Raw genomic sequence first — 27,245 nt, 5'->3', positions numbered from 1 at the left:
CAGATGATCTTTAAAGGTCCCTTCCAATATATTCTATGATTCTATGATCTGGTTGACCAGATCTTCCTGGTATTGCCTAATGCCTGCCACCAGGCTTTTCTCTTTCATCCTTTTCTTGAGAAAATGTTTTGAGGCAAATTTATTGTCTTATTTTGGCACTTCAATAAACAGCTTTTGCTACTATCAGCTCTTGGTTACCTGCAAAAGATATGTCTAACTTTGCTAATTATAATCAACTGCTCTAATGCAGATCATTATTATTATACAGAACCTTCCCTATATTTCCCTGTACCAGATGCATCTGAATAGATGGTCTAGGCTTGTAACTGTTAAAGAATGCTTTTGAAAAATATTAAGTTAGTGTTAATTTATTCACATGCCAGTCACATATTACATGAATAAAATCACTTAAGGAATCAAAGTTTGATGAAAAAACGGCAAGGGGAAAAAAAAAATAGCAGAAAGAAAGAACAGTCTTTCCTACCTTCATGGAATCATACAGTCTGTCCGCAAAATACAGCTGCTTGTTCTGAATGCACTGGACTGAAGAAAGAGATAAGAATAGTTAAACATCTTGCCCATACATGGAAAAGCAGAACACGGAATCTTGGAGCTGTTTTTAAAGACATTGTAAGTATTTAAAATGAGGTTTTCAGCAAAAGTTTCTCTGAAAGTGGACACAGAAATTATTTTTACCCGAGTTGTTACTTAGAAGTTGTTCGGCTATGCTTGTGATTGAACCACAAATGCTTCCAATGTGAGCAAGTACTTCCTTCCACTGCTAGTGTCATTTCAGAATACTCCACGCACACCACAATGCATTCTTCCACTTCTTTAAGCAACCTTTTTCCTGAAAACACTCATTGTATGCTAAGCCATGAGATCTCTCTCTTTCAAGGCTGAGCTCTGTTTATCTCCTATTTGCATTACAGAGCTCTCAGTTCACTCTTAGTCTGTAATGGATTTTCCTCTTAAAGAATTTAATCTTTAACTTGGTGACATGCTTGTCATCTTCCTCTCATGCCACAGCACCAGTCTTACACCCTTACACCCACACTAGTGGATCTAATAATGCCAGAACGTCCAGTTTATTTCCTGTGCAGTAACACAGAGGAAGCTGGGCCCTATCCTTATCACGATACACTCCAAAGGCATGAAAAAGATCCTATCTAAAGATAGCCTTTACTTCAGTATAACTCACCAAGATTAAGAAAGGCATTCTCCAGATCTCCTTTAACCTCCTTCTTGATGCTCTCCAACATATCATATGGGCTGTAGCTCTTGTACCTGTCAAACACTACCACAAGGAAACGAACAGGTGAAATCAAAACCAGACCAAGAACTGGTAAAAGTAACCACCCAAATCAAAAAACACAGAGACAGCAATGCAGGGACACATGTTTTAAAAAAAATAAATACATCTGTCCTTCTGACAGCTTTTTCTTAAGTACAGCCTAAGTTTGTCAGCTAATAGCAAAGTTCCCATGCTATAGCCTTTTTGTTTTCCTTTAACACCTTCATAATCTGGCTAAAATACATCCTTAATCCTGTACTAGTACTTTTTGAAAGTGATTTAAGCCCTGAAAAGTCTTCCAATGGCTTTCCCATGTGCTTCTTACAGCACCATCAAGAGCTGCTTTTGAGAGTCTTTACTGTCAGATTTAAACACGTGATGTAACTAAGCTACTCTAGGACAGAGGGAAAAGCTAAAGGACTTCTCAAGGTTTCCTGTAGCCATGTTTTCTAGATTTGTAATATTTTAGTTCTCAGTGTACGTGACATAATTAAGCATTGTTACACCTGTGTAGAAAAAGAGCTCTATACACCCTCAAACTCTGAGATTAACATATCCACAGATATGTTTATTATTTTAAAAAAAATTAGCAGCTTGGACTTAAGATTTATGAGATCTCTATGTTTTAAGAGTGCTTTTCACACTTATTTCACTTGTATCTGGGACAAAATAGTTACCACTTCAATATAATTTTCTCCTGTAGGAGAAAAAAATAAATGTGTTTCTTGAATAGTACCTTTCTGCAGGTGGGGGACACTTCTTTCAGTCATAATGTTGATCCACTTGGGGACATCAGTTCCCTTTCTCTTTACACCAGCATCATAGAGCTCCTGAGGTTAGAAGGAAAAGCAAAATCATGAAAATGAGGAGTTACACAAGAAGCCATCACAAATGTATACAGTTTCCATACTGGAAAAAAAGTGTTACTGTGTCAGTGGGAGAAACGCAGAAGGACACATAGTTGGGCAGGTCACCTGGATAAGATCTATGGATCTAACCTAAGACTTATTACGTTGTATCTACCTCTATCTACAGGTTTTACTCTACATTTAGCTCTGTTTCCCTCAGCAGAACTACTCCTGACAGATACAGATAAATAAACATTAGCAGCCACTGAGCTCAATGACACTTCTCTCGATCTTACACAATTACTTGTCTGCAACCAGTCTTTGCAATGGACGTATTTCCTTTTCTTAAAGGCTCTCTTTCTCAATATATTTATATATCAGGGAAATACCTGAGAGCTTCTGTATAGGTACTAGTGAATAATTAGCCTGTGAAAACTGTAACTGAAGGTAACGGAACTGCAAGTGGCAGATACCTTGATAGCATGCAAACATTACTGTGCAAGACAATCTGAAATATACTTTCATAAATAAATGCTTCTCACTCCCCAAACTTAAAGACATTTAATGGCTGTTACCAGCACTTACCCTAGCATCTTGGTCAATCAGCTCATAATCAATCACAGAAGTATCTTCGCACCTTTTGCCCTTCAAACAATGATAGCAGTAATTAGAAGGGGTTTAATACACAGTAAGCAGTTTGCTATATGCATATTTTTTCTCTTTGATTTTTTTTAATCTGAATTTGCTAAATGAGTAACAGTTTCATATCCCCATTATGAAACTGCTGCTATGAATTATGCATTTCTGTCAAAATACTTTGCCTTTCAACATTTTTTTTCCCAAAAGAGTGAAAATACAGGGAAAATTAGAAATTAATCAGAAATCCAACTGTTTTAATGGCAGCCATCAGTTAGTTACCAAATGGCAGGCATATTGGGAAAATACGAACAGACCTACCTTGGCCAAGGCAACCATTAGCTTGCGGAAGTCACCAGATGTATCTGATATAATGTCCTTTTCCAGTTCTGTCTTGTACACTAGAAAGCAAAAAATTCTTTTCAAGTAAATGGTGTGCTACAAACACTCCTTTACAAGAACAGCTGCTAATTACTGTGTTTTATGCAATAAACAAAGAGCTACAATCTAAGTCACATGAGAAAGACAATGAAAATGTGCTTGCATACAAAAAAACCCAACACTGCTACCAGTTATTCATGCGAGTTCCCATGCAATCAAAGTCTATCATGGAAAAACAACAGGAAAGCCTGAAACTATTAAAAGGAAGAGAACAGTGTTTTAAGCTCAATATCGTCTTAGGTCATTCTTAGCTACCCATGAATGTTTGCTTCTTTGATACAGCATTGGGGCCTTCTCCACTCATGGATTTATGACTGGACAACTGCAATTACAAGTTTAATGCAAAAGACAAAAGTTCTTAGGATAAATCAAAGGAATGCTGTCTGTTATTCTGATCCAATATCTAAACATTTTCATTGATTTCCAAGTGGTCGTACTCTATACTGCTACAAAAACACATTCTCACTTCCCTTCAAAAGCAACCTAATCTACAGCAGTAACATTCTCTTTGCTGATACATTTTTTTTATATCATCCATTAAGACTACATTAGTTTTGCTTGTCCTTTTTTGACTTAGTGAGCACCTTACCAGAATTGCTTGACACCTATAGCACAGAGCAGTTTTCTACTTTTCAGTATATTTGTGGTGAAGCTCAACTCTGAAACTCAGGGAAACAAACAGGCACCAAACAGCTACACTACTGAATTGCAATAAACCCAACCAGAATGGCCAATATAAACATATAAGGAATGTTAAAGGAAAAATATTTTTTGATGATGGATCATTTATATCTACTTACAGTGAACTAAGAATTACAGCTTCAATCAGATAACATGTCATTTAGACACAACTCACATGAATATTAAAAGTGCTGCAACTTGTTTACTACCAAGCAACTATATAAACACTCACAAACATCCAGGACATCAGCACAAACTAGTATCTTATGTCCAACTGCCAGAGAATCAAAGCAGACGTTCTATAAGCAATTCTAATAACCAAATTCAACATACCAAGTATCTTACTGTAAAAATATAGTATATTGAAACTGTCAAAAGTACACTTACTTTCCCTGTAGACTCTGTTAATTTCACTAAGCTCCTGATTTGTTCGTGAGCAGATGATTTCAATGAGTGTGTCTTCATCAGTTCCCAGACCCTGCAACACATAAATGATTCAGTTAGGTACTAGAAATGAACAAATGAACAGGCATGCTTGAATGGTTTAAAAAATATTTTACAGGCACCTCCTTTTTCCCCACTCTATCAGTTTCACAGCCATTCATTTTTTGTTAACTGCACCCAAGAAACCCCAGATGGAACATATTTTGTTGCCAAATACTACCCAATAACTTCGATATTCTGTGGATATTATTTCTGGGCAATCTGCAGTTGCTATGAGTGTCTGTAACACTCAGTGGCCTCTCCACCAGCATAACTGGATGAGATCAACTTATCACGGCTTATGTGTGATTGTTTTCTGTCCATTGAGGGCACAGGAAGAAAATTCAACTGTTAGCATGCAAATGGGCAGCAATCAATTTGTTCTTCCCTGCTTTTCTTCTCAACCTCCCCCCATACAACTCCTCCACCATAAATGCAAAGCCAAGTATGGCACCACCATTAGCCTTGGCCTTGCCTCCAAGTTTGCAAAGATGTAAGCATGTTCTGAAATTTCTATAGCTAATAAATAGCCCCCCTTGAATAGGCCACACTTTCTATGTACTTCAAAATTCACCAATACAGATGAAACAGTATTACTACTAGCTATATTAAGAAATAAAATAAATATTCAGATTTTATACTTTTTAGACAAGCTGAATGAATTGAGGTCTTATATAATATTTCAAAGCCACTTTGAACTTTTCAAAGTACTTTGAACTAAGCTGTGTTACTACTGTTTAAAAAGTAATACAGGTATTAGCACTATAACAAAGTTACAAACCACATCAAACTGTATCAACTACCAATTAAACCTTACAGTAACTCAGATAATCCAAAATAATGGGGCTTGATCAACATGCTCTAAACCTTGTTCAATAATTTTATACAAACATCCAAAATTTAAAAAAAAAATATTACAAAATTGCTAGCAACACTGCAATATTCATTCATACTCAACTCTCCTGGACAAAGACAGGAAACTCTGAATGACAGGCTCAGAACAGGAAACTAATTTGGATGAGCTGAAGATACTTCTCTTACCAGTCACCACTAAGTATCTCTGGGTCACTAGTTGGTAAAGCCATCTGGCAGCCAGATGCCACAACATTCTGAAGAAACACTTTTTAAAAAACAGACTCCACTGGTGACTTTTTCATTCCGTTTTGTTTCTCACCTACCAATGAAGCATGTTCATGCTAAACTCATAACCCTTGTCTTCCAGCATCACCAGCAGACACAAAAAACCAAAACCCCTCTTATGCCTCCTGTTAGGATGCTGTTTGTTAAGCCCACCTGCGACAGAATGTAATTTTGTACGTGGAAAAAAAAGGGCATGGTTTCCACAGGACTTCAAGAGGAGTCTGCTCACATGTGGAAAACAGAGGTAATTATGTGGAAAACTACCCTCTTGGAAGAAGTGTTTCTACTGAAGGAAAAAAACAAACAACTACGGGGGAGTGGGACTAAGACCAAGCAGTTCTATAGAAGTGGCTCATGGCTAAGAGAATTAGGAAAGCTTCCCACACGGTGGTTCTAATAGGTATGAGGAGAAAAAGTGAAGGCTAACAAAATTTAAGATTTTCTAAATATTTAAGTATTTCATCAGAATGTGTACCAGAAAAATAATTAACTCCTTGATAATAACTTTGCTTTACCCAACTTTGATTCCCATCTCATAGCTTATTAGGCTCTAAGTATCAAGTCAAACTTAAGCTCAGGCAAATTCAGAACATTAGAGTATGTGGTTGGGAGCTAGGAATAGCTGAACTACGGAGAAAACAGAACATTTCACATTTGCAGCTACTCTGAGGTAATGGCTTGGTCTTTGGGCTGCACATAGAGCATAAATGCTATATAAGTATATGGTCATCCTAAATAAAACATAACAGATGCCAGACATTAAAAAAAGCCAAAACAATAACAAGAAACCCAAACCAAATTAATCTGATTCACAGTAAGCTATGGATATCCTCTACTTAAACCAGAAGAGGGCAGCATCTGATTACTCAAAGAAGGGATCTGGCCCGTAATTAAAGAACTACCATCTCCATACTGGTTTGAGGTTTTTTTTGTTGCTGTTGTTGAGGGGCTGGAGTGGGTAGAAGGGGTGGTTTTGTTTGCTTGGTTAGTTTTTAAATCCTTTTTCATAGCCTGGAGAAATTAATTAATTGGGTTTTTTTGTCTTGTTCTGAATGTCAACAGAAATATTTTAATACTTCTTTTTAAAATATTTTTTTAAAAATTAACCCGATCAAGAACATTCAGAATTTAAGTGACAATGATAATGACATGGTTCCAGAACTTCTCTTATTGTGGATGCCTTGTAGCTGGATAGTTAAACTGTAGTACTAAAAAAAATAAGCAATGGACATGTTTGAAAACTCTGGCCTTAGATATGAAGTCTATACTCATTCTTGAGACAGCAACATCATACTAACATATTTAAATTTCAAAGCTCATCTACCTTCATGGCAGCTTTCAGTTCAGAGGCATCATACTGTGCTGGTGTCTTCAGCAAGCCCAAGATCACTGACTCCAGATGACCCGACAGAGCAGACTTGACCGCTGCAGAAAGTTCCTGTAAAAAAGGAGGTATGATGGAAGAAAAAAAATTAAAGCTCACTTCTGATCTCCAGAGAATTTAGCCTGTAGTGCTTTAAGTCTCCAAGCCTGCAACAGTGTTTCTTACACAATTGACAAGGAAACAGAACATAAAGAGATTTTCTTTTGTGAAAGCCTAAGAAAGAAATTAGGGCAAAGAAATTTTTTCCTCATCCTTTGAAAATACGAAGAAATCCACTGCTGCCTGAAGAAGTGCTGGGAAGCATGGTGCAGACACATCTGAACAGCTCTGCTCCAGTCTTAAAGCACTGACACTTTACTGGAGCTAATAAGCACAGATGGATCAGTTTGACTCCCTGCGGTCGGTGCTTCTCCATCATGCTCCCATAGTTTTCCCAGTAGCACTGTATTATTTCTGTTTTTCCTATTATCACAGCTCTTTACAAGCTGAGACATCAGAAAATTGACTGCACAGTTATTCCACTGTACAGGCCCAGTTCCCAAACAGCTAGCTGAAGAGAAAAAATTGTCCCTGAGCACAGAAAAATTATCCCTGTCTTCAAGGAAACTATCAGAAGTGTGTAGCCAAAGTCTCTGTTGTTAATTGCCAGTCAATCCTAGAGATAGAAATAGTCAGGTATGTTCACAGGACGCATGCAAATCTGTAACAAATTAAGTCAGAGGCATATCCTCTTTTAAGGGTTTCTCATGCAACATGAATAAGACTAATTATCAGCTTCATTGCAGTGTAGTGACAAAGTTGAAATCCCTGGGATCAAGTCTGGGGTTCACACAGATCAATGTATCCTTAAGCTGAAGTGAAGCCTGTAGCATTCAGAACGGAATTACAGCATTTCAATTGCTGGTTTCTACATTAACAATTTGTGAGCTTGAGGGGCTGGAGAAAGGGGGAGTAGAGAAAGTGACCTCAGCAAAATTGCAGAGAAGTTTGTACCAGAGAGATAAAGAGCCAAGGCACTTATTTAATTTCCAGAGTCACTCATTTAATCCAGGGCACTAATATATGCTAATACCGCACGCACTTATTGCATGACCAAGATAGTGAATGGAGGTTTTGGGCATCTAGCTGCTTTAGTCTAAGAAACATTTTAGTACAATAACTCAAGTTTGGATACAATGTTCCATCATTTGTGTGAAAGCAGATTCTTTAGACAGGAGCTGAAACAGCAAAGATACTGCATACCTTTATAACAAAGTTTAGGACAGTGCCATGAATTCCCATTAGCTGAGTGAAGTTTTTGCAATCTTTGCACTTTAGTGCGAAGGCTGAAGGAAATACAAATCACTACAGTAGGATTTACCAAAATAATTGCAACAAAACACCTCTGAATGGACCAAGTACTTGGCCCTATATTAGCAGGCTTCTGGAGAAATAAGGTCCTCTACCCCTGCCGAGAAAGCAGAGTCTCCACTCCAGCATTCTCTGCCATGGCTAGGAGTGCTCTAGGAGAGAAGTGGGAAGCACATAACTGACAGACATTGTTAATTTATAAATAGCAAATAGAAAAGGTTTTACTAAGTGTTCAAATGAGAATCTGGATATTAACAGAGTATTTCAAAGCTAGAGATTATTGGTGGCAGTTAGGACTAACCAAACACATAAGACAGACATGCAGAACCCCCAGTATTCACTGGCAGCTCCATTAACACTGGTGATGAGGAAGATTGCATAGACCAAAAAATTTCTCAAGATTACCAATAGTTTCCATTAGACACAGCTCAACTGAAAGGAGCGCATGCAACTCTTTAAAATTATAATGATCTACTGAGAAATCCTGCAACACGCAAAGCGAGCAGCCTAGTACAACACAACATACTGCAAATAAATCTGCACAACCCGTTGGCACTGTGAGATACCGTCCCTAGAAGATATACCTACAAGTCTTTCCATATCCCACTTCCTCCTCTCCTGCCATTCACTTGTGGTTTCTACTGCAAATTTCCATTGTTTCTACAAATGATTTAATTCTTCGGCACATGTTAAACTTGATAAATTAATTTTGCTCTTGGGTTGCAGCAGTGAAAAAAAAAAGGTAAGAGAAACATTTAGATTTTAAAAGTTGCAGATCTTCTTTACTGTGAAGTTTTGTGGTCATGCAAAACATTTAACAAAGCTTTAAGTGACATATTTTATTACTAGGGTCCACTTAGACACACCATTCTCCCAGTGCTCACAGAGTGTGCCCTGGGCCAGGGTGCAGCTGTGTGCACACGTGCATGCATCTGCAAATGCCTGTATCAGCCACGCATAAAACCTGGTGGATTTCCAAAATTCAACTCTAGATTTACATTTGGTTTCAGATGAGCATTCTGGGCTGCTATTGGACGACTACTGCAGTCTGGCAAACCTGAAAGAGATAAATTCATCATAATCCTAACTCTATACAAGTTCCCTCTTTTTTCCATAGGCATAAAACTTCAATTACAGTTCTTCAAAACTTCAAAAGTCAAGAGAACAGATTTTCCAAATAGAAAACCTTACTATGCAGAATTCTGAACACATTTTACAGATTTCTGTCCATCGATAGAGCAGTCCTGGTTTGAGCTAAATAGAACTAATTGTCTATTTAGTGATTTTCTTTTTCAGCTCAGTGGAAAGGCCGCTGTCTCACCATGGGTGCTGTATTTGCACCTGTGGGGAGGAGCAGACAGGACAGATGACTCAAAACTGACCAACCAGGTATTCCATCCCACACACGTCATACTCAGTAAACAGCCGAGGGTTCACGAGGGTCTTGCCTCTCTGCCCTTTGCTCTTCTCTTCTTTCATCTCCTGCAATGGCTGAAGTCTGAGCAGAACCCTGCCAGGTCATCTGCCTCTGATCATGATCTGTTTATTCCTGAACCCAGCTCCTGCATCCTGTTCTCATCTACTGCTAGATCCAGTCTGGGACTTTTCCAGTGCCCTGCTCCACAGAGCCTCTAGTTACTTAATTGTCATTGGGGGAGACAGGGGGTGAGGGGAGGATTTTCTATTGGTTTTATATATACATTTGTACATATTTGTATATATTTCATTATTTTTTCCTATTTACATGATTATACTGTAGTAGCAGTATTATTTTTTCATTAAACATGTTAGTTTCTTTTTTTTCCAACCTTTAAGTCTCTCTCACTTACTCTCTTTCTCTTCCTCTTCTGGGGAAGGGAGAGGGGTTAATAGAGAGCGTCAGTCAAGCATTTAGTGGCCAGACCAGCCCTAAACTAGGACAGATCAGTACCTAAAGTATTTCTGACAGGATAATATCTAGTGATAGTTCAACTCATTATATTGCTTTGTTCCACAACTGCAGCATTCATAGCACAACTGACTGTAGTTGCTTCTCATTTAAGAGAGCTCTGTGAACAGAAACAGAACTCTTTCCTTATGACAAGTTCCCTTAACAAAAAAACACAACCAACAACAAAACCAAAAACAACAAAAGAAATCAATTCCCTAAAGCACCCGCCTTTCATCTTTTTCTTCAAATGAGGCATTTCACACCAATGGCTTTTCAATACTGTTTAGCATATTTCACTAGGTAATCCTGTGGCTGGCTGGCCTTTGTCAGCCATTGTGATTTCTGGAGGTGCTAGGAAACCTCCATCTCCAACAGATGTCAGTCCCAGTTGTACATACTCAACACATTTGGAAGCTCCACCAGTCCTCAACCTTAATGGCATGGACAAAGTAAACACATCCTTAATTTCACTTAAAAGATAAGCCAAATAATACATATCTCCAGTTTATACCCAGTCAACTGTGAAATGTGCAAGCCCTGAAAAATCTAACTGTCTACAACAAAAATAGTCTTGGTATTTCTTAAGGTTTTGCTACCTTTTTGGTTCTCCTCTGGTAGGCAAAAGCAATATCCTGCCTCTGTACATTGCTGCGGTTTGTCAGGATGTTGATGATGGTGACCTCATCCACACCTACAAAGACATAAGACAAAGAGTTAAAGCAGCTGTCTTGTTACTGTCCTCTTTGTATTAACATGTTCTCTGACACACAAAACAGCTCAACAGCTCTCATTAGTTGGTATGTCATGTCATGGCCTTGGAGAAAGGGCAACCCCTTACAACCCAAATTTTTGATGTGATGCAGATCTCTGTGCACACAAGCATCAACAAAGACTAGTTTGTGACCAGTTCTGCCACTTCTGTTTTCTGCTTCACTTGTGTGTCTGTGTATCTGTGTTCAGTCACTCAGTATTCTGCAAAGGAAGTTGCTCAAGAAAACAGGCTTTAAAACTGATATGAATGTACTTACTAAAGCCCACCCTGTCATTTTGGTAGAGTGTTCTCAATCAGGGCTTCTTAATAAAGCAGTTGTATCTTCTACTTAACCTACAATCACTTAACTATCACTCCAAACACAAAAATGGGAAAATAAAACAGTGTATTTTATTCTTTCAGCAGCTTAGAAGGCAGAAGGGTTTTTTGGAAGAGCTATGCATGTGCTACCTTTTTTTTTTTCCTCCTCCTTTAAATATAATTTGAAGATCCATGCTGAGTTTTAAGTAGCGTGCCTAGAGGACTTGGATGCTCAAACTCCCAACCTATCTAAGTAAGTGAACTACTTATCAGTAAAGGTTTAGTTTTAAGTGAAGTTTTCCAAATTCCTGCAGTTATATTTAAGTGCAGGCTGAATGCAAGGAGATCATTGAGATTTATTGTAAGTTAAAAGCCAAAGCATGCATCTAGGGTTAGACACACTGCGAGTCAATAGAACCTATGCATACCACAGCTTTAAATCCTGTAGGGATCATCAATGCAGGTCACTGCACATAGAGAAAAAGCCTTTATGTTGTAAAGGAAACAGGATTTCCAGATGTTATTTCCTAGATACAGCTATTTGCTACTCTATGTTCTTTCCAACACAGGCAGTATCTTGTGACTTTTCCACTTGCTCCTGCCTACTGATGCTAATTTGGACTTGAGATTCCCTCTTGTTTTCCCCATTTCACTTACTGCTTTCAAACTGGATGTACCTGAACTTGCATTGTTTGGACTGGCACAGTTCTTCCTCTGATCACAGTACTTATCTGCAGCTTGGTGTTGGCAACTCAAGAATTATCCCAGAGCCTGGTTGGACTGGAGGCTCTTAAAACAAACCCGGAGCATCTGTCTTATCTCAGTATTGTGTGATAGGATTCTAACCCAACTGACAGAACTACCATGTGCTGCAAACATCCATGTCTCTCAAAGCATTCTCTGCAAGGACAGCTGTCTTTCATTTATTCACATCAACAGAAAAAAGCCAAACAAGCTGTATTTATATTCCCTAGACTAAGCATTAAAGTCACATTAAATGCTTTCTCTTACTATCATAGCTTACAGAAACTGCCTTTGCAAGAAGCTGTCTTGGTTACTCAAAGGAAAATGTTTAGAAACGCAAGCTCCCCTGCCACAAGGTAAAACAAATGAATTGTCAGCAACAGATAGAGAGCAGCTGGGGATGGGGGGGGGAGGGAGATACGGCACAACGAATAAGAAAAATAGTGTGGTACACATGGACATTGAATGTATCTAAACACATCTGAAAAGGTCAGTCCAGGTGTAATTAATCTAATTAGTTAATTAATCAAATGGTAGGTAGTTGAAATGTCAAAAGGCCTGGGTGAGGACACACTAGATTGCTCACGTAAAATATATTTTTGAATTTGATTTTCTTACTTGGCTTAAAATAACAAACACAACTATGTTTTTGTAGGACACTTAATATTTTTCTTAGAATGCTTTGTAAAAGGATACAAGTGAAAAAATTTCAGTCCCCTTCCCCAACTTTCTCTATATTTCTGAATCTAGCCCCTAAGTAAAATGTCGGTTTGCATTTCATGTCCATAACTGGTTAACCAAAGCTGTCTGGAGATGCCATTCAGACATAGTCGGAGAATAACAGCACAGCTGAAAGTAATGTCTGGATAAAGTCTTCTGCACAGAAGAGTTAGCATAGCTTATAAATGGATGGAGGAGACAGCTACAACAGCTAGAGGATAGAGCTAGAACAGCTCTCATTGTAATGCTCAAGTATCAAGCTAGCCTATAGCTGTGCTGTGTGACCATTTGGTTTGGACTATTTCCAGACTGGACGAATCTTAGAAGAGATAAAACTATTTCTAAATATTGCAGAAAAATATGCACCATATTAGATGTGCAACAGAAAGATGATGTATAACTAGTTATTTTTTTTGGTGAGCTGCATGCCAGGTTTTGAAGCAAATAAGTGGCTGTAATCTAGAAGTAGAAACAAGCCCCAAGTTACAACTCTGGTCTCTCCGAGTAATATGAATAGCTTCTTTCACATCTGCACACAGATCAGTGTAAATGATGATTTTTTGATAAGAAACAGAAAGTAAGGACTGGATTAGCGGCTACTAGCAGAACTCTGATCCCTGCCAGAATCCATCTACATTTATTTTCCTTATTACCCAAAGCAGCCTCAGAGAAACTTGAAACAAAGGACTGCAACAGATATTATAAAATTATTCATATAAAGTGTGAATGTTGCAAAAGACCTTTTAGCCCCTAGCTACAGAATCTGAAATTATGACTCAAATCCAACATTTTCTCCTGTAGTGAGGACTACATTTTTCATTATGAAATACTGTACTTGATAGCCTCATGTCCTTAGTTTATTCTGAGGCAGACCTAGATCAGTGCTCTAATTCACACATGCTTGTCCTGCAGAAGTCAAAAGGCCCTAGAAAGCATCATATGTCTTAGTTATAAGTCCTTGTTTGAAAACATGCTGACTGTATATTTCAGCCATGATCTGTGCTGCACATTTTAAAGTGTTCCCATTTTATAAAAGAAAACAAATTCTCCTGGTCCAGAAGCGGCCACACAGACATTGGGCCTTTCAGCTGTTGCAGGGTCACAGCATAAGCCAGCATCTTAAGCTTTTTAATAAATTTTAGAATTTAAACCATTCTTTGCATTCAAAAACAGCAAATGACACTTTCAAGTTTCATCACAAATGTGACAGATTAGAAGCCCACAAATGACTGCATCCAAGTGTCTTATTTGTATGCTTTGTGGATGGAAATAGGAAGCTAACTCATTGCTCTGGCATTTAATGGAAAATAAGTGCTTGTACTTCACACTTGGGAATCATGCTGCACAGACAGGACGCTGACTCATATCTGCTGAGGTGGGGTGAGGCAGGAGAGCAGCTCCAACATTTTTCTTTACTGTTCATTAAAATCTCTGGAAGTTTCAGGAAAATTAAACAAAAGTTTATTTTCAAACTTATTCTGGCTGGGCAGATTTTATCAGTATATTTGTATCAATGAGCAACTGAAAATTAAACATTGTGGCTCACTATTTATTTTTTTTTTTAAACAAGAAAATTCATTGCAGATGGAAATGTGCTGAGGGGAGGAGGGGGAAGTAGATCTTTAAAAATATCTGCTCTGATTAGTAACAACTTTTCTTCTAAGAGTGGCAATTGTTGCATTGGTAAGGTCACAGTGTTATGGCTCAATCAGGAAAAGAAAGAGGAAATAAACATAACCAAAACGATCAGTTAGAATTTTTCGGTTTAAAAGACACTGTACTTGAACTTCCGTCAGCCAAAACAGTACCAGCATTGTTCTGAACAAAATGGATTAGATGAACAGTCACTTAACTTTCCAGAACAAGGTGAGAAGAGAGCTAACATTCTTTCATCTTGCAAGAGCTGGTATAAATTCATTCAGCTCATTCGCTAGAAGTCTGTTCTCTTAAATTTCATTTTCAAAGACACCATGGACAGAATACCAGAAGCTTTTTCTGTCCTAACAGCACTTAGGTAGCATAGAGATCATCAGTCTATATGAATGAATGACATGGGATTGCAGCTAGTCTCAAATCATTAGTGGGAGATGTATGTGGCTAGCCCTAGTGAGACCTCAACACCATCGTCTGTCTGGTACCAACAGTCCTAGGACTATTTGACTGAGCTCATGATCAGCAGTACCTTATTTCTCTTGGATAAAACCCTGATTCCACTGGAATCAAAGGGAAAAATTTAGATAAAGTAAGATCATCATTTCAGCTCTACTGTTTTGCTTGGCAAGATTTCACCAAACCCAAACCATGTTGCAATGAGATATTTCTTCACTGATACTATTAGTATTTTGAATATGTGACCGATGCAGTTTGGTGCATTTCAGACACGATCCTCCCCCACCGCCACGCCAGAAGATTTCTTCTAAACATTTACTTCATTAACATTAAAAACTCTGTTAAGAGGTTTGGCCATGTTGAATTCAACAGTGAATTCAATCTTACATAAGAGCCCTTTTATGGTTTACACCTCATCATTGTTTTAACAGTTTCTGGATGTAATTAATTTATTATAGATGTGTGTTCTAACCACTTTCCTACAACAAACCTGTATTTGAAGTCTGTCAGTGGTGAAATAAAAATGTATACCATGAGACCTCAACACAAGGTTACGGTTGCAAGTAATTAACTATTCACAACCTAGTCTGACAATAAAATTGTTTAAAGTATTTGAGACACAAAGTCAGAAAATGCTAGGGAACAACTGAAACAGAAAGGAGACACTTCAGCAGTCTTCCTTCCTACAAAGGATTAATAGGAAACCTAACATATGCTCTATTAGTACTCTTCTAGTTACTCTCTTCTATTTAGGCTCATATACTCGAGCTAATCTATACACAGGCCCAATGGAGCATTATACAGAAATTAAATAACCTCTTACACTACACAGCAAAAAGTCAACATTTACAAAGCACACGCTAAGACACTGCTTCAGAAAAACTAAAGAGCATAAAAATGAAACTGGCATAGCAATGACATTTATTACAAAAGGAACAGGCCAGAACTGTAAGAATTTATTTGCATTACACAGACTCTACGTTGAACTATTGCTAACTACAGACTGGTTTTACATCGTCTAGAGCCAGTTTTGTACATCTCACTTTCTAGGCTGTTGGATATATTTAAAACCCCTGCATTTAATTCAGCTCTACTCAAAGTCCAGGATAAGGCTGCACAATATATTTGTGCGGTAGAGGTTTTGCAGATATACGTCTAAGCCCAAATAAGCACATCACAGTACTTCTCACAGATCCCATAATAGATAAATAGATGACTAACCTCTGAGAAATTAATCTGAAGAGCGTGAATGAATGCTGGAATATTTAGATATTATATAGAGCAGAACAGTCAGACACTCTGGCCTAAAACAAATATACTGCAGTTGTTCAACCAGTAAAATAAGTTATACCCATTTTACATACAATCACCAAAATGGAAATTCATGACTGATTCAGGGAATTTGCATTACTTGGAAAGAGATGAATGAATCATTAGATAGACTACTTTGATAATTACGAAATACAGGCCCATTACAGCACGTAAAGACCTGGATTTTTCAAAACAAAGCAGCATGGGTTTCAGATACCAGGAGTCCTTTATCTTGTATAAAGCCCCAAAGTGCTTGGCTCTTCTAATCATGTTTTTTTGAAAATGACCAAGTCAGCCACAGAAAGAGCTTGCATATGTATTTATAACCTGATACATCTCTCAGTCTTAAAACAAGATGACCAAGACATTTACAATTCTATGATAACCAACATTGCTTCTTTCTACCTTCCAGATACGACGTGAACATCTAATTGCTAGAGAATCGGTGATACATCCGAGGAAAAACGTAGCTGCTGTGGTTATGTACTATATGTTCGTTATAAGTGCTGTATTTTTAACTCAGAAACTATGAAGATATTTCCCCAAAATATTTTAAAACATTTTCTTGCAGAAGCGTTTCCCTGTGCAGCTGTTTACATCACTGTTTGTAGACAACCAATTCTTGTCTGCATGATTGAGATTTTTCATTTGGAAAAAACCCACATATATTTTAGAGAATTCAGATCTTAGCAAATTTTCTAGCAGATGAAAATATCCTGTAACCAAGAATTTGAAGTGCAAGGAAACAGTACCTGGAAGAAGGGTCCTAACATTCTTGTTCTTTATTTTTTCCAGGAATACTTTGAGAGAGTCTTTATGGTGAAAGATTCAGTATTAAAAAAGCATGAAGAGTTTCTCCCCTTTAAAGCCACCTTCCCAAAAAAGCTCCTGGATAACAAGCTAATAAGCAGAGATAAGCTCAACGCTACAAACAAGCTTCCAGCTCCTTTGCTGGAAGAAAGTGAAAAAAATGACATGAGCTTAACTTTCCTGACTGGAAAAGCTTTTGTACTGCCTAGGATACCGTGATTTCCTTTTGCATTAATTAACAGCTTGAATGTTAAAATGTGTAAATTGTACCTATGCTGAAAGTCTGCTGGTATATTTGACATGTTCCGATTTGTCCTATAGACAAGAGCTGTAAAAAAAATCATTAATACTAGACAATTTCCTGACTGGAAAAGCTTTTGTACTGCCTAGGATACCGTGATTTCCTTTTGCATTAATTAACAGCTTGAATGTTAAAATGTGTAAATTGTACCTATGCTGAAAGTCTGCTGGTATATTTGACATGTTCCGATTTGTCCTATAGTCAGAGCTGTAAAAAAAAAATCATTAAGACTAGACAAAACTCTACATACGCACAAAGCATCTTCTGCCAAACATTTATCCCTCTCTTGCAAGAGGTTATTTTTAAACAAAAACAAACCATAAAATGATTAAAAATTGAAAGTGAACCTACTTCAATGAGCAGACATTTTTAAACAAAAACAAACCATAAAATGATTCAAAATTGGAAGTGAACCTACTTCAATGAGCAGATAATGGATTACTCCGATTAAATCAAGAAACCTTGCAAAAGCAAGCCTCATGCTTGTTAGGGAGTGGCAATATTTTACATTTTATAGCAAATGAAACATGCTTTGTTGGCACTGTTGAAAGACTCTGCATTTCTGTCTGATGAGAAACTCTTTAGCTTTTAAATTTCCTGACATACAGACAAAAGACTTGGCAGCTCCAGCTACACCCAGCTGTGGCTTCTCTGGCCTGGAGGAAGGCTGGAAAGTGTGGCACACCCTTTGTTACAGAGCAGGACAAAGACAGAGGATCACTGCCCTGGGAATACCAAGATACTACTCCAGAGCTGTAGTTCATACTCTGTACTCCTGATTGCTTCAGTATACCAGGCTTCTCCACGCAGCTTCATCTCTCCCCTGCTCTACCACAGTGTCCTACCAGTCAGTGGAAGTGGTGGATCCTGGCACTGACATAAGGAGATGGAAGCCTGAGAGCCTGGCTCAGAGAAGCACAGGACCCTCACACTGCCCTACCCCTGAAATACTGCGACATCATTTCAGAAACTAGATTCTGTTGTTTCTAGGATTTTCTTCGAGCCCCAATTAATACAAGATACATGAGCATTTTGTTCAAAACGCAGGAGAAAATGTTCAAACCATCCCTATTCAGCAGAGTCTGGTGAGCTGAAAGAAGAAATGTCCAATCCAACAATCCAGTAGCAAACCATGATTCAGAGCTTGGTCCCAAATCACTGCCATAGAAGCTGACATTTCATTCTTGGTGGCAGAAAAGTAGTAGAATTTGAAGTACTGATGAGTCAAGAGAAAAAAAAGCAGACATTTTCAGCAATCACCTCCACAACTTCTGGCAAACTGCAAAAGCATATTCTAAAGCATGCATTTGCAGAGTTCAAAATCTAACTGTCAGGATTTCATCAGTGAAGTCTGAGAAATCCAACGCCACCTAAAATAGATATCCTAGAGTAGGGATGTTAAAATATATGTCTTGAGACACAGTACATTTTATTTTTATTTTATTTTATGTTGGCACACCAGCATTCTATCCTACAAGTAGAATCAATGCCATACCCCATGTGCCTCACCTTTGGTCTTGATGGCTGTTTCCAGGGCTGCAGCATCCCGGTCAGCATCAAAATTGGAGTAGGCCTTAACTGTGGCATATGCACTTGGTGGCAGAGAATGCTAGAATAAAAAGAACACAAACAATGTCAAAGTGAATAATGTAATCCTGTTCTCTCTGCAGTTAATAAAACACATTCCACTTGGTTAATTGGTATTTAGCCAATTTTTTTTAATACAAGCACTACCATTGGGTATCTGCAAAAATAGAATTCTGATAAGAGCCACTAAGCTCTGTTCTCCTGCTGTGTATTGTCCAGGAATCCGTTCACAGCCATGCTTATTATAACAAAGAATATATACAAATAAATATTACATATTATTGCAGCAAAAACCTAATGCATTCCAAGTTTACTTACTAAACCTCAGTCTTCTAAAATCTAGACTTTTCTGGCTAAGTCTGAAGAAAATGCACTACAGAATGCTAATTCAAGGAAAGTTTAAGTATATTCCATGAAAGTATTCTGAAGTATTTTAGATTTCCAATACTTTACTCTGGATTATCGGCTATAATTTAAAAAAAAAGCAGAGGGAGATGGAAGATTAAGAATGAATAAGTCAACAGTTTAGTGCCCTATCTCACAGGCTTCAAAGGTAGCACACTGTAGAGAGAGAACAAAGTTAGTCACAAAGTCCAAGTCATGTACACCATGTAGCTGCATGCCTGGAAACATGAAACTCAGCACTGGGCAAGGTGGCAACCATCACTGGATCAATGTCTGGTGTTATCCAGATGTCTAGAGGAGTGTGAGATGAGGTGGAGGCCTCGTGGTCCCAGTCCCCCATTTCTTTCCACCCCAAACAAAAGGAGCCATTACCTCTACCCATGCAGGTGTGAATTAAAGGACTTTGTGACATTAACATAAGTGATGACTGTCTATAGTCATCCCCACCTGCACATATGCCTTGGTGATGTAATGTAAAAGTTTGAGTATAAGTATCACCCCAATTTCAGCTCAAGAACATGTAAAAGTTTAAGTATCACCCCAATTTCAGCTCAAGAACGGGGACTGGATGAACTCAGAACCCTACCAATGACTGGACAAATTGACGAATTTGCTCCTTCTCCATCCCCCCCACTCGGGACACCTTGTGAGTAAGATTATTTACCTCAGCTAACACTAAGTGATATACTTCCTCCTCAGGTTCATACTCCCTTAGTGTATTTGATATTTTTCCTCAGGTTCATTTCTAGGCCTCCTTGAGTGTATTCTTGGTTTTGCTCCACTGTATTTCTGTTCAACGGGCTTGTTTATTTGCCAGGAGGCTGGGCTTACTTCAGGCAAGTTGTTGTTGTTTGTGTTTCATAGTGTGTTGTTGCTATTATATTAGCTATACAACCTTTAGCATACCTGTAGCTTTTCAATTTATCACCAGCAATCCAAAAGAACCTGTAAATGTTGCTGTAAATAAATGATTACCATTTGTTCCCCAACTCGCGTCTGTCTCATATTCGGTACTGGCCTCAAAAGACCAAATTTATTTCCCTGTTTTTCACAACCCACACAAAAATTTTAAGCCTATAGTTCTAGAAAGCAGAAGTTACACACAACCTCCTTTTGAAACTCTATCTCTGCAGATACTTAGTTTAGGCAGCACAAGGCTAACAAAACCAAACGACACTTCAAATTACGTCGGCTAAGAAGGCTTGCAGGTAAGTTCACTTAGTAAACAGCTGCAACATTTTAAAGTCACCAGATTTTATCAGCTGTTTATTACTGCCCTGAGAATTACAGTTTCAAACAGTTCACTGGAATAGCGAATCAACTCCTCTCAGCTGCTTCAGAGCAAGCTAACAGTTTAGCTTGTTTCACCTCCCATGGGCAGGTTAAGCTAAACCAGAGATTTTCATATAAACAGCTGAGAAACATTCACAAATCCCACACTGCTGTTTTATTTAGAGACCTAAATTGATGGTCACACCGTCCTGAACAGATTCCTTTGGCGGCAACCGCTGTGCCTTCTTTAGACAGTCTGTGTTATGCTGTAGAGATGCAAAGTCAAAAAAGCACTCAAACTGAACCATTTGTTCTTTTGTCTCTTACCATCAAGCCAATCTAGCAAAGTGCCTCAGTCTGGCCCATCGCCATACCACAAAACACAGCCTTTCCTGTTAGCAGATCAAATTGCTAACACAAACAGTAAACAGAGATGTGCAACAGCCTCAGAGAGATCTGTGTGCCTGGAAGATTCCTAAACCAAAGCTCAGCAGCATACACAATCATGTGGCACTTCTATCTAATTACCCAGCACTACTGGATGATCTGAAGTAAGTCACCTGGTGAGCTGAGCAGAGTTGGGTACCTCTCCTTCCACTCAGCTCTAAGTATTTTCGGAGTTATTTGGACGGAGTATTTTACTGTAAGATAATAATACACTGAGAAAATACATAGCATATTTGCAATTTGGGAGCAACCTTTTCCTCTGTCCTTCCATCCAATGCATGCATTAAAGGGGTTTTTTTCTCACCACATATTTAGCGTACTTCAAAAGTCCTCCAACTGGTTTACATTACTGGTGAATACAATCCTATTGTATGAGAGAGAAGCATATATCGCTAACAGGAAAGCTGAAAAGACTTAATTTCTTCTGAAAACACCAGGGACCTTTTCAAGATACCTACATTCTGGTATACCCTGTCCTCAAAAAAGTCATGAGTCATGTTTGACAACTGAGTAACTTGACATCATCTGGCAAGTAAGCTATAAAGTCTTGACTAGAATACAGGCTTCCAATTTCCACTGCAAGGACAGAACACATAATGAAGTATAGCAGCAAGATGTTTGTTACAGAATCTTTCTATGTGCTTTTACAGATAGATGCAGAAATTGCAAGCACAGATTAACTTCAGCTCAACTCCCTTCTTTCCTTAGAGGAAGAAGATATTAACAGGATGATGCAAGCAGCACAGTTAATAAAGGCAGTTTGTTCCACTTGAAACAAATCAATACCACTGATGCAGAACACACAAATTCCTCATTGCACAAGACAGGACTTGGGCTCTGCTGCAACTATCCTATACCTTCAAGGTTAAAAAAAAAAAGTGGTTGAAACACTGTGTTTAACATCAATTAACTTATTGAATCATTGCTTAGGGCAGCTGGGCAAATCCTTTATGCAAACTAGATACTCAGTAATTCTGGCTTCCAACTTAGGATCTACAGAACAAACCAGCTGCCTGGTACTTCTTGCACTCTATGGCAGGATTTCTGATGAAAACGTTGGCATGGAACAGTAGCAGAATTGGACTTTTGCAACTACTCACAAACATCATGGAAGAAATACTTCTGCCCTTCTGCTCAAATATTAATCCAAAAGTAATTCTCTGTTGAAACAAATATGGCCAAGATATCTGAAGAGTTGACTGCTTTTGCAGTGCAATACCAGCTTTGCTACTTACCTACAGCGCACTAGCCTGTTCTTTGCAACAGCTCTTTCACAAAGATCATATGGTGCAACTTATTTTGCAACAAGTAACAGAAATAGGCAAAAAGTTGGCTTGTACTGAGCTCAGATCTGGAGTTAGTGGCTATCAAATTTAAAAATACAGCAAGTGTCTAAGCAACATGATGAAATGATGCATGGATAGGATTTACTTCCTCTTCAGTGACAATCACAGAATTACAAATTCATGGCATGATGTCCTGACGCTACACTGGCAATCCTACCATGTAACGGTGCAACATAAGAAATCAAACCAAGAGAATGTGGCTTTTTGATATGTCAATAAAACAATCAGGCAAGTACAGATGTAGTAGAAAATAAACAATCAAAACAGATTGTTTGCTTTTCAAAACAGAAAATGAGAAAATAAGTTTGAGAAAGTAAGTTTTTTCAAGAGATAGTTTGGTTTTTGTTAACAATCATTACAGGAATAAGATCCCAAATATTTTAACTCCCATTATTTAATTTAAAAAAAAAAAAAGAAAACTCAAAGTTTCCAAACACATTTCCAACTTCTCTTATCATCCTTAACTCACTTGTTCCTTTGGAAGCAAGGGGGACCAGAGGTGCAAACTAGGTAGTTTGTCCAGTGATCTCTTTCACATGGCCCAGCACATGAGTACTGCTTGTGCTGCTGGCCAGTTAGAAGTACCGTCATTAAATCTAGTCAACTCCTATAATTGTCCTGTGGTATACAGCTGCTTTGTGGCTGAAAACTGATCACTGCTGATTTTTAGTAAACTTAAGCTTCACTAGAAGAGAGGTGTGGAATCTCGCAAAGTGTACAGCTTGGCACAATTATACAATATTTAGTCTGGTAAAAGAATCAAGAGGTAGCATTTAAGGAAAACAAACCTTTCTTGTTTAGATAATACTTACATCTCCTTCAAGGCTGAGCTTGCTTAAAATTTCATGGACAGTAGACATCTTGAAAGAATGCTGGAGGAAGAGAAAATAAATAAGCCTTAAATGTATTTACGATTACATCAGCACGTTATATAGTCCTGAAACACTGCAGCACTGAAAGTGACATAGCCCAATGACTCTGCTAATCCCAAGCAAGAAAGCAGATTTAATTTCCAAGCCACACCACCATTAATAATGGAACAGTGAAAGGACTTCATTCTACCGTACAGTAAATATATATATATATTTTTACTCCTTAAAAAAATTCTCTTCTGCATTTTAAATACTTAATCTGAGGAACTGTAGAATCTCTACCCTAGAAACAGAATCAACTAAGCCTACAACTCAGTACCAGGAAAACTGTGCAGAGACATAGCCTTGTCCAGCTCAAAGCCAAAAAGCAGCTACAAGTAGTAGGAACTGATGTTCAACTATTCAAGTATTCACGCAATACAACTAAACTATTTGTATCCATGCAGACATTTTATAAAATCATAATACTGTTCAATCTCTAATCGTGGATCAAATCTCACATGGTTTAGTAGCGGCCCCCAGTCATAAGAACCACAGGACAACCTACAAACACCAGTTAGTAATATGATTGTCAGGTAACAAGGACTCTCTTAATGTGACAGCTCCAAGAGTAAGAGCCATCGAGGCAAGATAATCAATATCACTGCTCCATTGCCAGAACCCGCGTAACATCTTGCTAAGATACATGAAGAAAAATAGGGAAAAACCTAACCCTGAGTTAGATTATACGCATTTTAGAAATGAACATTGATGTGATACGCTGATGTTACAACAACTGACTTTTTTTCAACTCCGATTTCTGGTCAGGGAAGTTTATCAGAGTTATATTCCTGTTCTAACAGAAGGGTCTCTCAACTAAGGAGGAATTTTTTTTTCATAGGTTATAAGCCAGAAACAGTATTTAAAAGACTTGATGTGTTCCCAAAACTCTGCTCTCAAATTCCTCTAATGAAAGGACAGACATTGCTATTCACATTACCTTCTAGTCATCCACATTGGTAACTGCAGAAAACATTATTTTGCCTGTTGAAATTAAAGCTTGTTTCTCAGGAACTCTACAATCAAGCTGTAGAGATATAATTACCAAACAGAGAAAAGAGGTGGTTTGATGAGAGGTAGGAGAAAAAGGACAGCAACACCTCAGGACCAGTGACGTTCCACTGACAGATAACTGAGCTTGGAACCAAAACTGCCTCACTGGGTGCCACTCCCTTTACTTCCACGCTGTCACTGGTTCCCCCAGTACCATGCCCTGTGAGCCAACTCCCAGCTATTGTGCAGCCAGTCCTGGGTATGACCTTCCAACTCTTTTTGACATTATTTTTTATATCTTCTGATGGTACTGGGGCTCTCTCAGGCAAGCAGTACTAGCCACCAAAGCAAGTTTTCCAGACAAACCAAACACCACTCAATGAGCAATCTGAAGAATGAAGAGCTCAGAGAACCAGCAAGAGATTTGAAATAGTTTCTTAATAACAGAGATCTGGTTAAAACTCTGAAACAAATGTTTATTTTCTGTTTTAGCTCCTATAAACCTCCTGAGCATCAAAAGCAAAGCAGAGAAATCCTTACTTCTAGTGGATAAAGCAAGCGTTATAAGAATAAAATGCAGAAAAACAATTACATGGCTTTTGTAGCATAACTGCTGTAATCACACCTTTCCTCACTCAGAATAGAGAAAGAAAACATTTCATCTTCTGAAGCAACCTAGGAGTAAGTAACAAAAGCAACTTCATTTCAGGGAAAAGTTAAGATCCTAGGGGGGGGGGAAATAAGACTGAGAAAGAAAATCACAGTACACATCAGCTTATTTGAGAGTAAACCTTTATCAGAGCAAAATCCAACCCAGCCCTTTAAAGCCAGGCTGCAGACACTGCAATAGGCTGCTACCTGCTGTTGGCACAATTAACCATGGTAGTTAGAGGGGGATGATACATTACTGAGTTATGACCTTCCTAATAATAAAATGAAGTGCCTAACAATGAGACCTTTGTACTCTGCCAGTATTACAACCAAAATCAAAGATGAGCAACTGAAGTACTTCAGTCTTGCTTGTCACAGAGAACTAAAAAACAGAAGTAAAAGCTGAAGCAATGCAATTGCAGTGCAATCTTCCACAAAACAATCACTGAACAGCTTTTTGCAAGACTCTTGTTCTAAATCAACTGAAAACCACATTGAATCAGGCTTGTTGGGAAAAAAAACCAAACCACAACACTTGAACAGAGTCCAGGAGCAGAACTGACACACCCTCACGTAGAGCTGGAACTGGAAGGTCCATATAATCAGCACACAACAGCGCTATAGCAACCAACCGTCCATCAGCAATAAGCTGGCAAAAGAAAAAAAATGGGAGTTTTTGCAAGAATCTTTGCAGAGAAAGATCTTAACTCAGAGAACAAATGCATCTCTTGTCACACCCTGCTTCGTAAGGTACTTGTATTTGAGAACAGACTGTCATTGTTCTCAGATGGACCGATTTTATCTGATGTAGTTTTGACAAGTTCTGGGTGCGTTTGAACATGCAAATACAAAGTACTTGCACTAACTTGTTCTTCCTTACACTAGGAAAGAATCAGCTTCTACCTTACAGCTTTAAACTAATAGTGCAATACCTTAAGGCAAGTTTTTATAACCAGTTTTCCTCCTCAAACCACATTATGTAGTCCTGAGTCATAACATTATTCTACTAATAAAGGCAGCATCTGTTTTTGACCTTGACCCCTGCAGTAACCACTGGTTTGCAAATCTGTTATTATATTGGGCCTGGTCTATATTCAGTACCTTATCCCTGTAACCGTTTGGTAACAACAGAGTGTGTGTTTAAAAGCAGGCCATATCTCCATGCCCAGGGGCAGTTCATGTACATTACAGCAGAAAAAAACACATGTGATCCATGGAAAAGAGTGTCAGGCATGCACAAACAACTATGTTGCTCAATGAGCAGAGTTAGCACTTTTGGAAGTGCTTATATTCCTGTAGACAGGGATTGAGCAAAGGGTGTTCCCAGACATCTGAGCCAAGGAAATGGCATCTCCAGAATGAGAGAATGGAAACTTTTTCATTTGGAGCACATTTGTGTGAGGTCTCCAAAAACTAGGGCAAGGCCTGGTAACAGATGAGATGAGGGAGAGCAAGGAAGATCCACAACGTCTGCTATAAATGAATAAGGACTCAAAATCATTCATTTATATACAGTGCTAACCACAACTACCAATGAGCCGGGCTGTATCTCCCCAGGTCACCCGATAAAGTTTAGCGGATCATTTAAAGATGCTATTTGGAGAAAAAAATAGCTTTAAAGAAAAGGATCTCAAAACCCATTAAACCATGCTACCACAAACAGACTTTAACCGTTCTCTTCCACAGACACCACTAATACCCAAGAGATGTTCCATTCCAGGAAGATACTACGCACACACAAAATTAAGGACTTCCATTTCTTCCAATTCAAGACATTCTCACTTATGAGACTTCACAGGAATTATTTTTTTTTTTTAATCAAGGCAAACCATCCCATACATTAGCTAATGGAAACTATACTCACTAGGGCTGCTTATCACAACTAGCTCAACCAAGAGAAGGTACATGTAAGGATGGATCACTTAAGGCAACAGGTTCCAAAATATTCTTTCACTCTTGACCTATATGTCAGGGACTGCACATCTCTGTGCAGACTCATCGTTTAGGTACTAAAATAAGAACAACTAACAGTAAATAGAATTAAAGCTTCCATGGATAAGAACACAATACACTTCTACATGACTACTCCGAAATAATTAAACTTTTCTTTCAGTTAAAATACATGGTAACATTCCTCTGCCCTACCTTCCTTCCCTGCTGCGGGAGGAGGAAGTGGTGTCCAAGCTGACTCACATCCAAAAGGCAGCAGCAAGATCTCAGCAGTTCTGCTGACGGCTGGGGCAGGGTTGGGAGAGCCGTGCCCAAGCCTGGCTCTGCGAGCAAGGAATCTCACAGGGTTCCCTGGCACGCCGCGAGTGGGAGCAAACCTCGGGTAAGCACTTGTGCCCAAGCCAGCGGCTGCATTCGCAGCGGCGCCGG

At 38.5% G+C, this 27,245-nt stretch overlaps 1 protein-coding gene across 1 annotated transcript; it reads right to left on the bottom strand.

Annotated features, from left to right (window-relative positions):
- Positions 1-484: 484 nt before the first annotated feature.
- On the bottom strand, positions 485-23,191 carry ANXA2 (annexin A2; the record flags this gene model as incomplete). The annotated part of the gene is made up of 10 exons (XM_010181284.1): positions 23,124-23,191; positions 18,764-18,863; positions 10,784-10,878; positions 6,848-6,961; positions 4,288-4,378; positions 3,100-3,179; positions 2,728-2,787; positions 2,031-2,124; positions 1,202-1,297; positions 485-543 (listed from the first exon to the last, which is right to left on the bottom strand). Coding segments are annotated over exons 1-10 (837 nt in total), but the record flags the coding sequence as incomplete, so codon positions are not given.
- Positions 23,192-27,245: the final 4,054 nt, after the last annotated feature.

The sequence above is a fragment of the Mesitornis unicolor genome, unplaced genomic scaffold (assembly GCF_000695765.1).
Source record: "Mesitornis unicolor isolate BGI_N332 unplaced genomic scaffold, ASM69576v1 scaffold4873, whole genome shotgun sequence".
Lineage (NCBI taxonomy): Eukaryota > Metazoa > Chordata > Aves > Mesitornithiformes > Mesitornithidae > Mesitornis > Mesitornis unicolor.
This window is presented reverse-complemented; position numbering and strand designations above follow the sequence as displayed.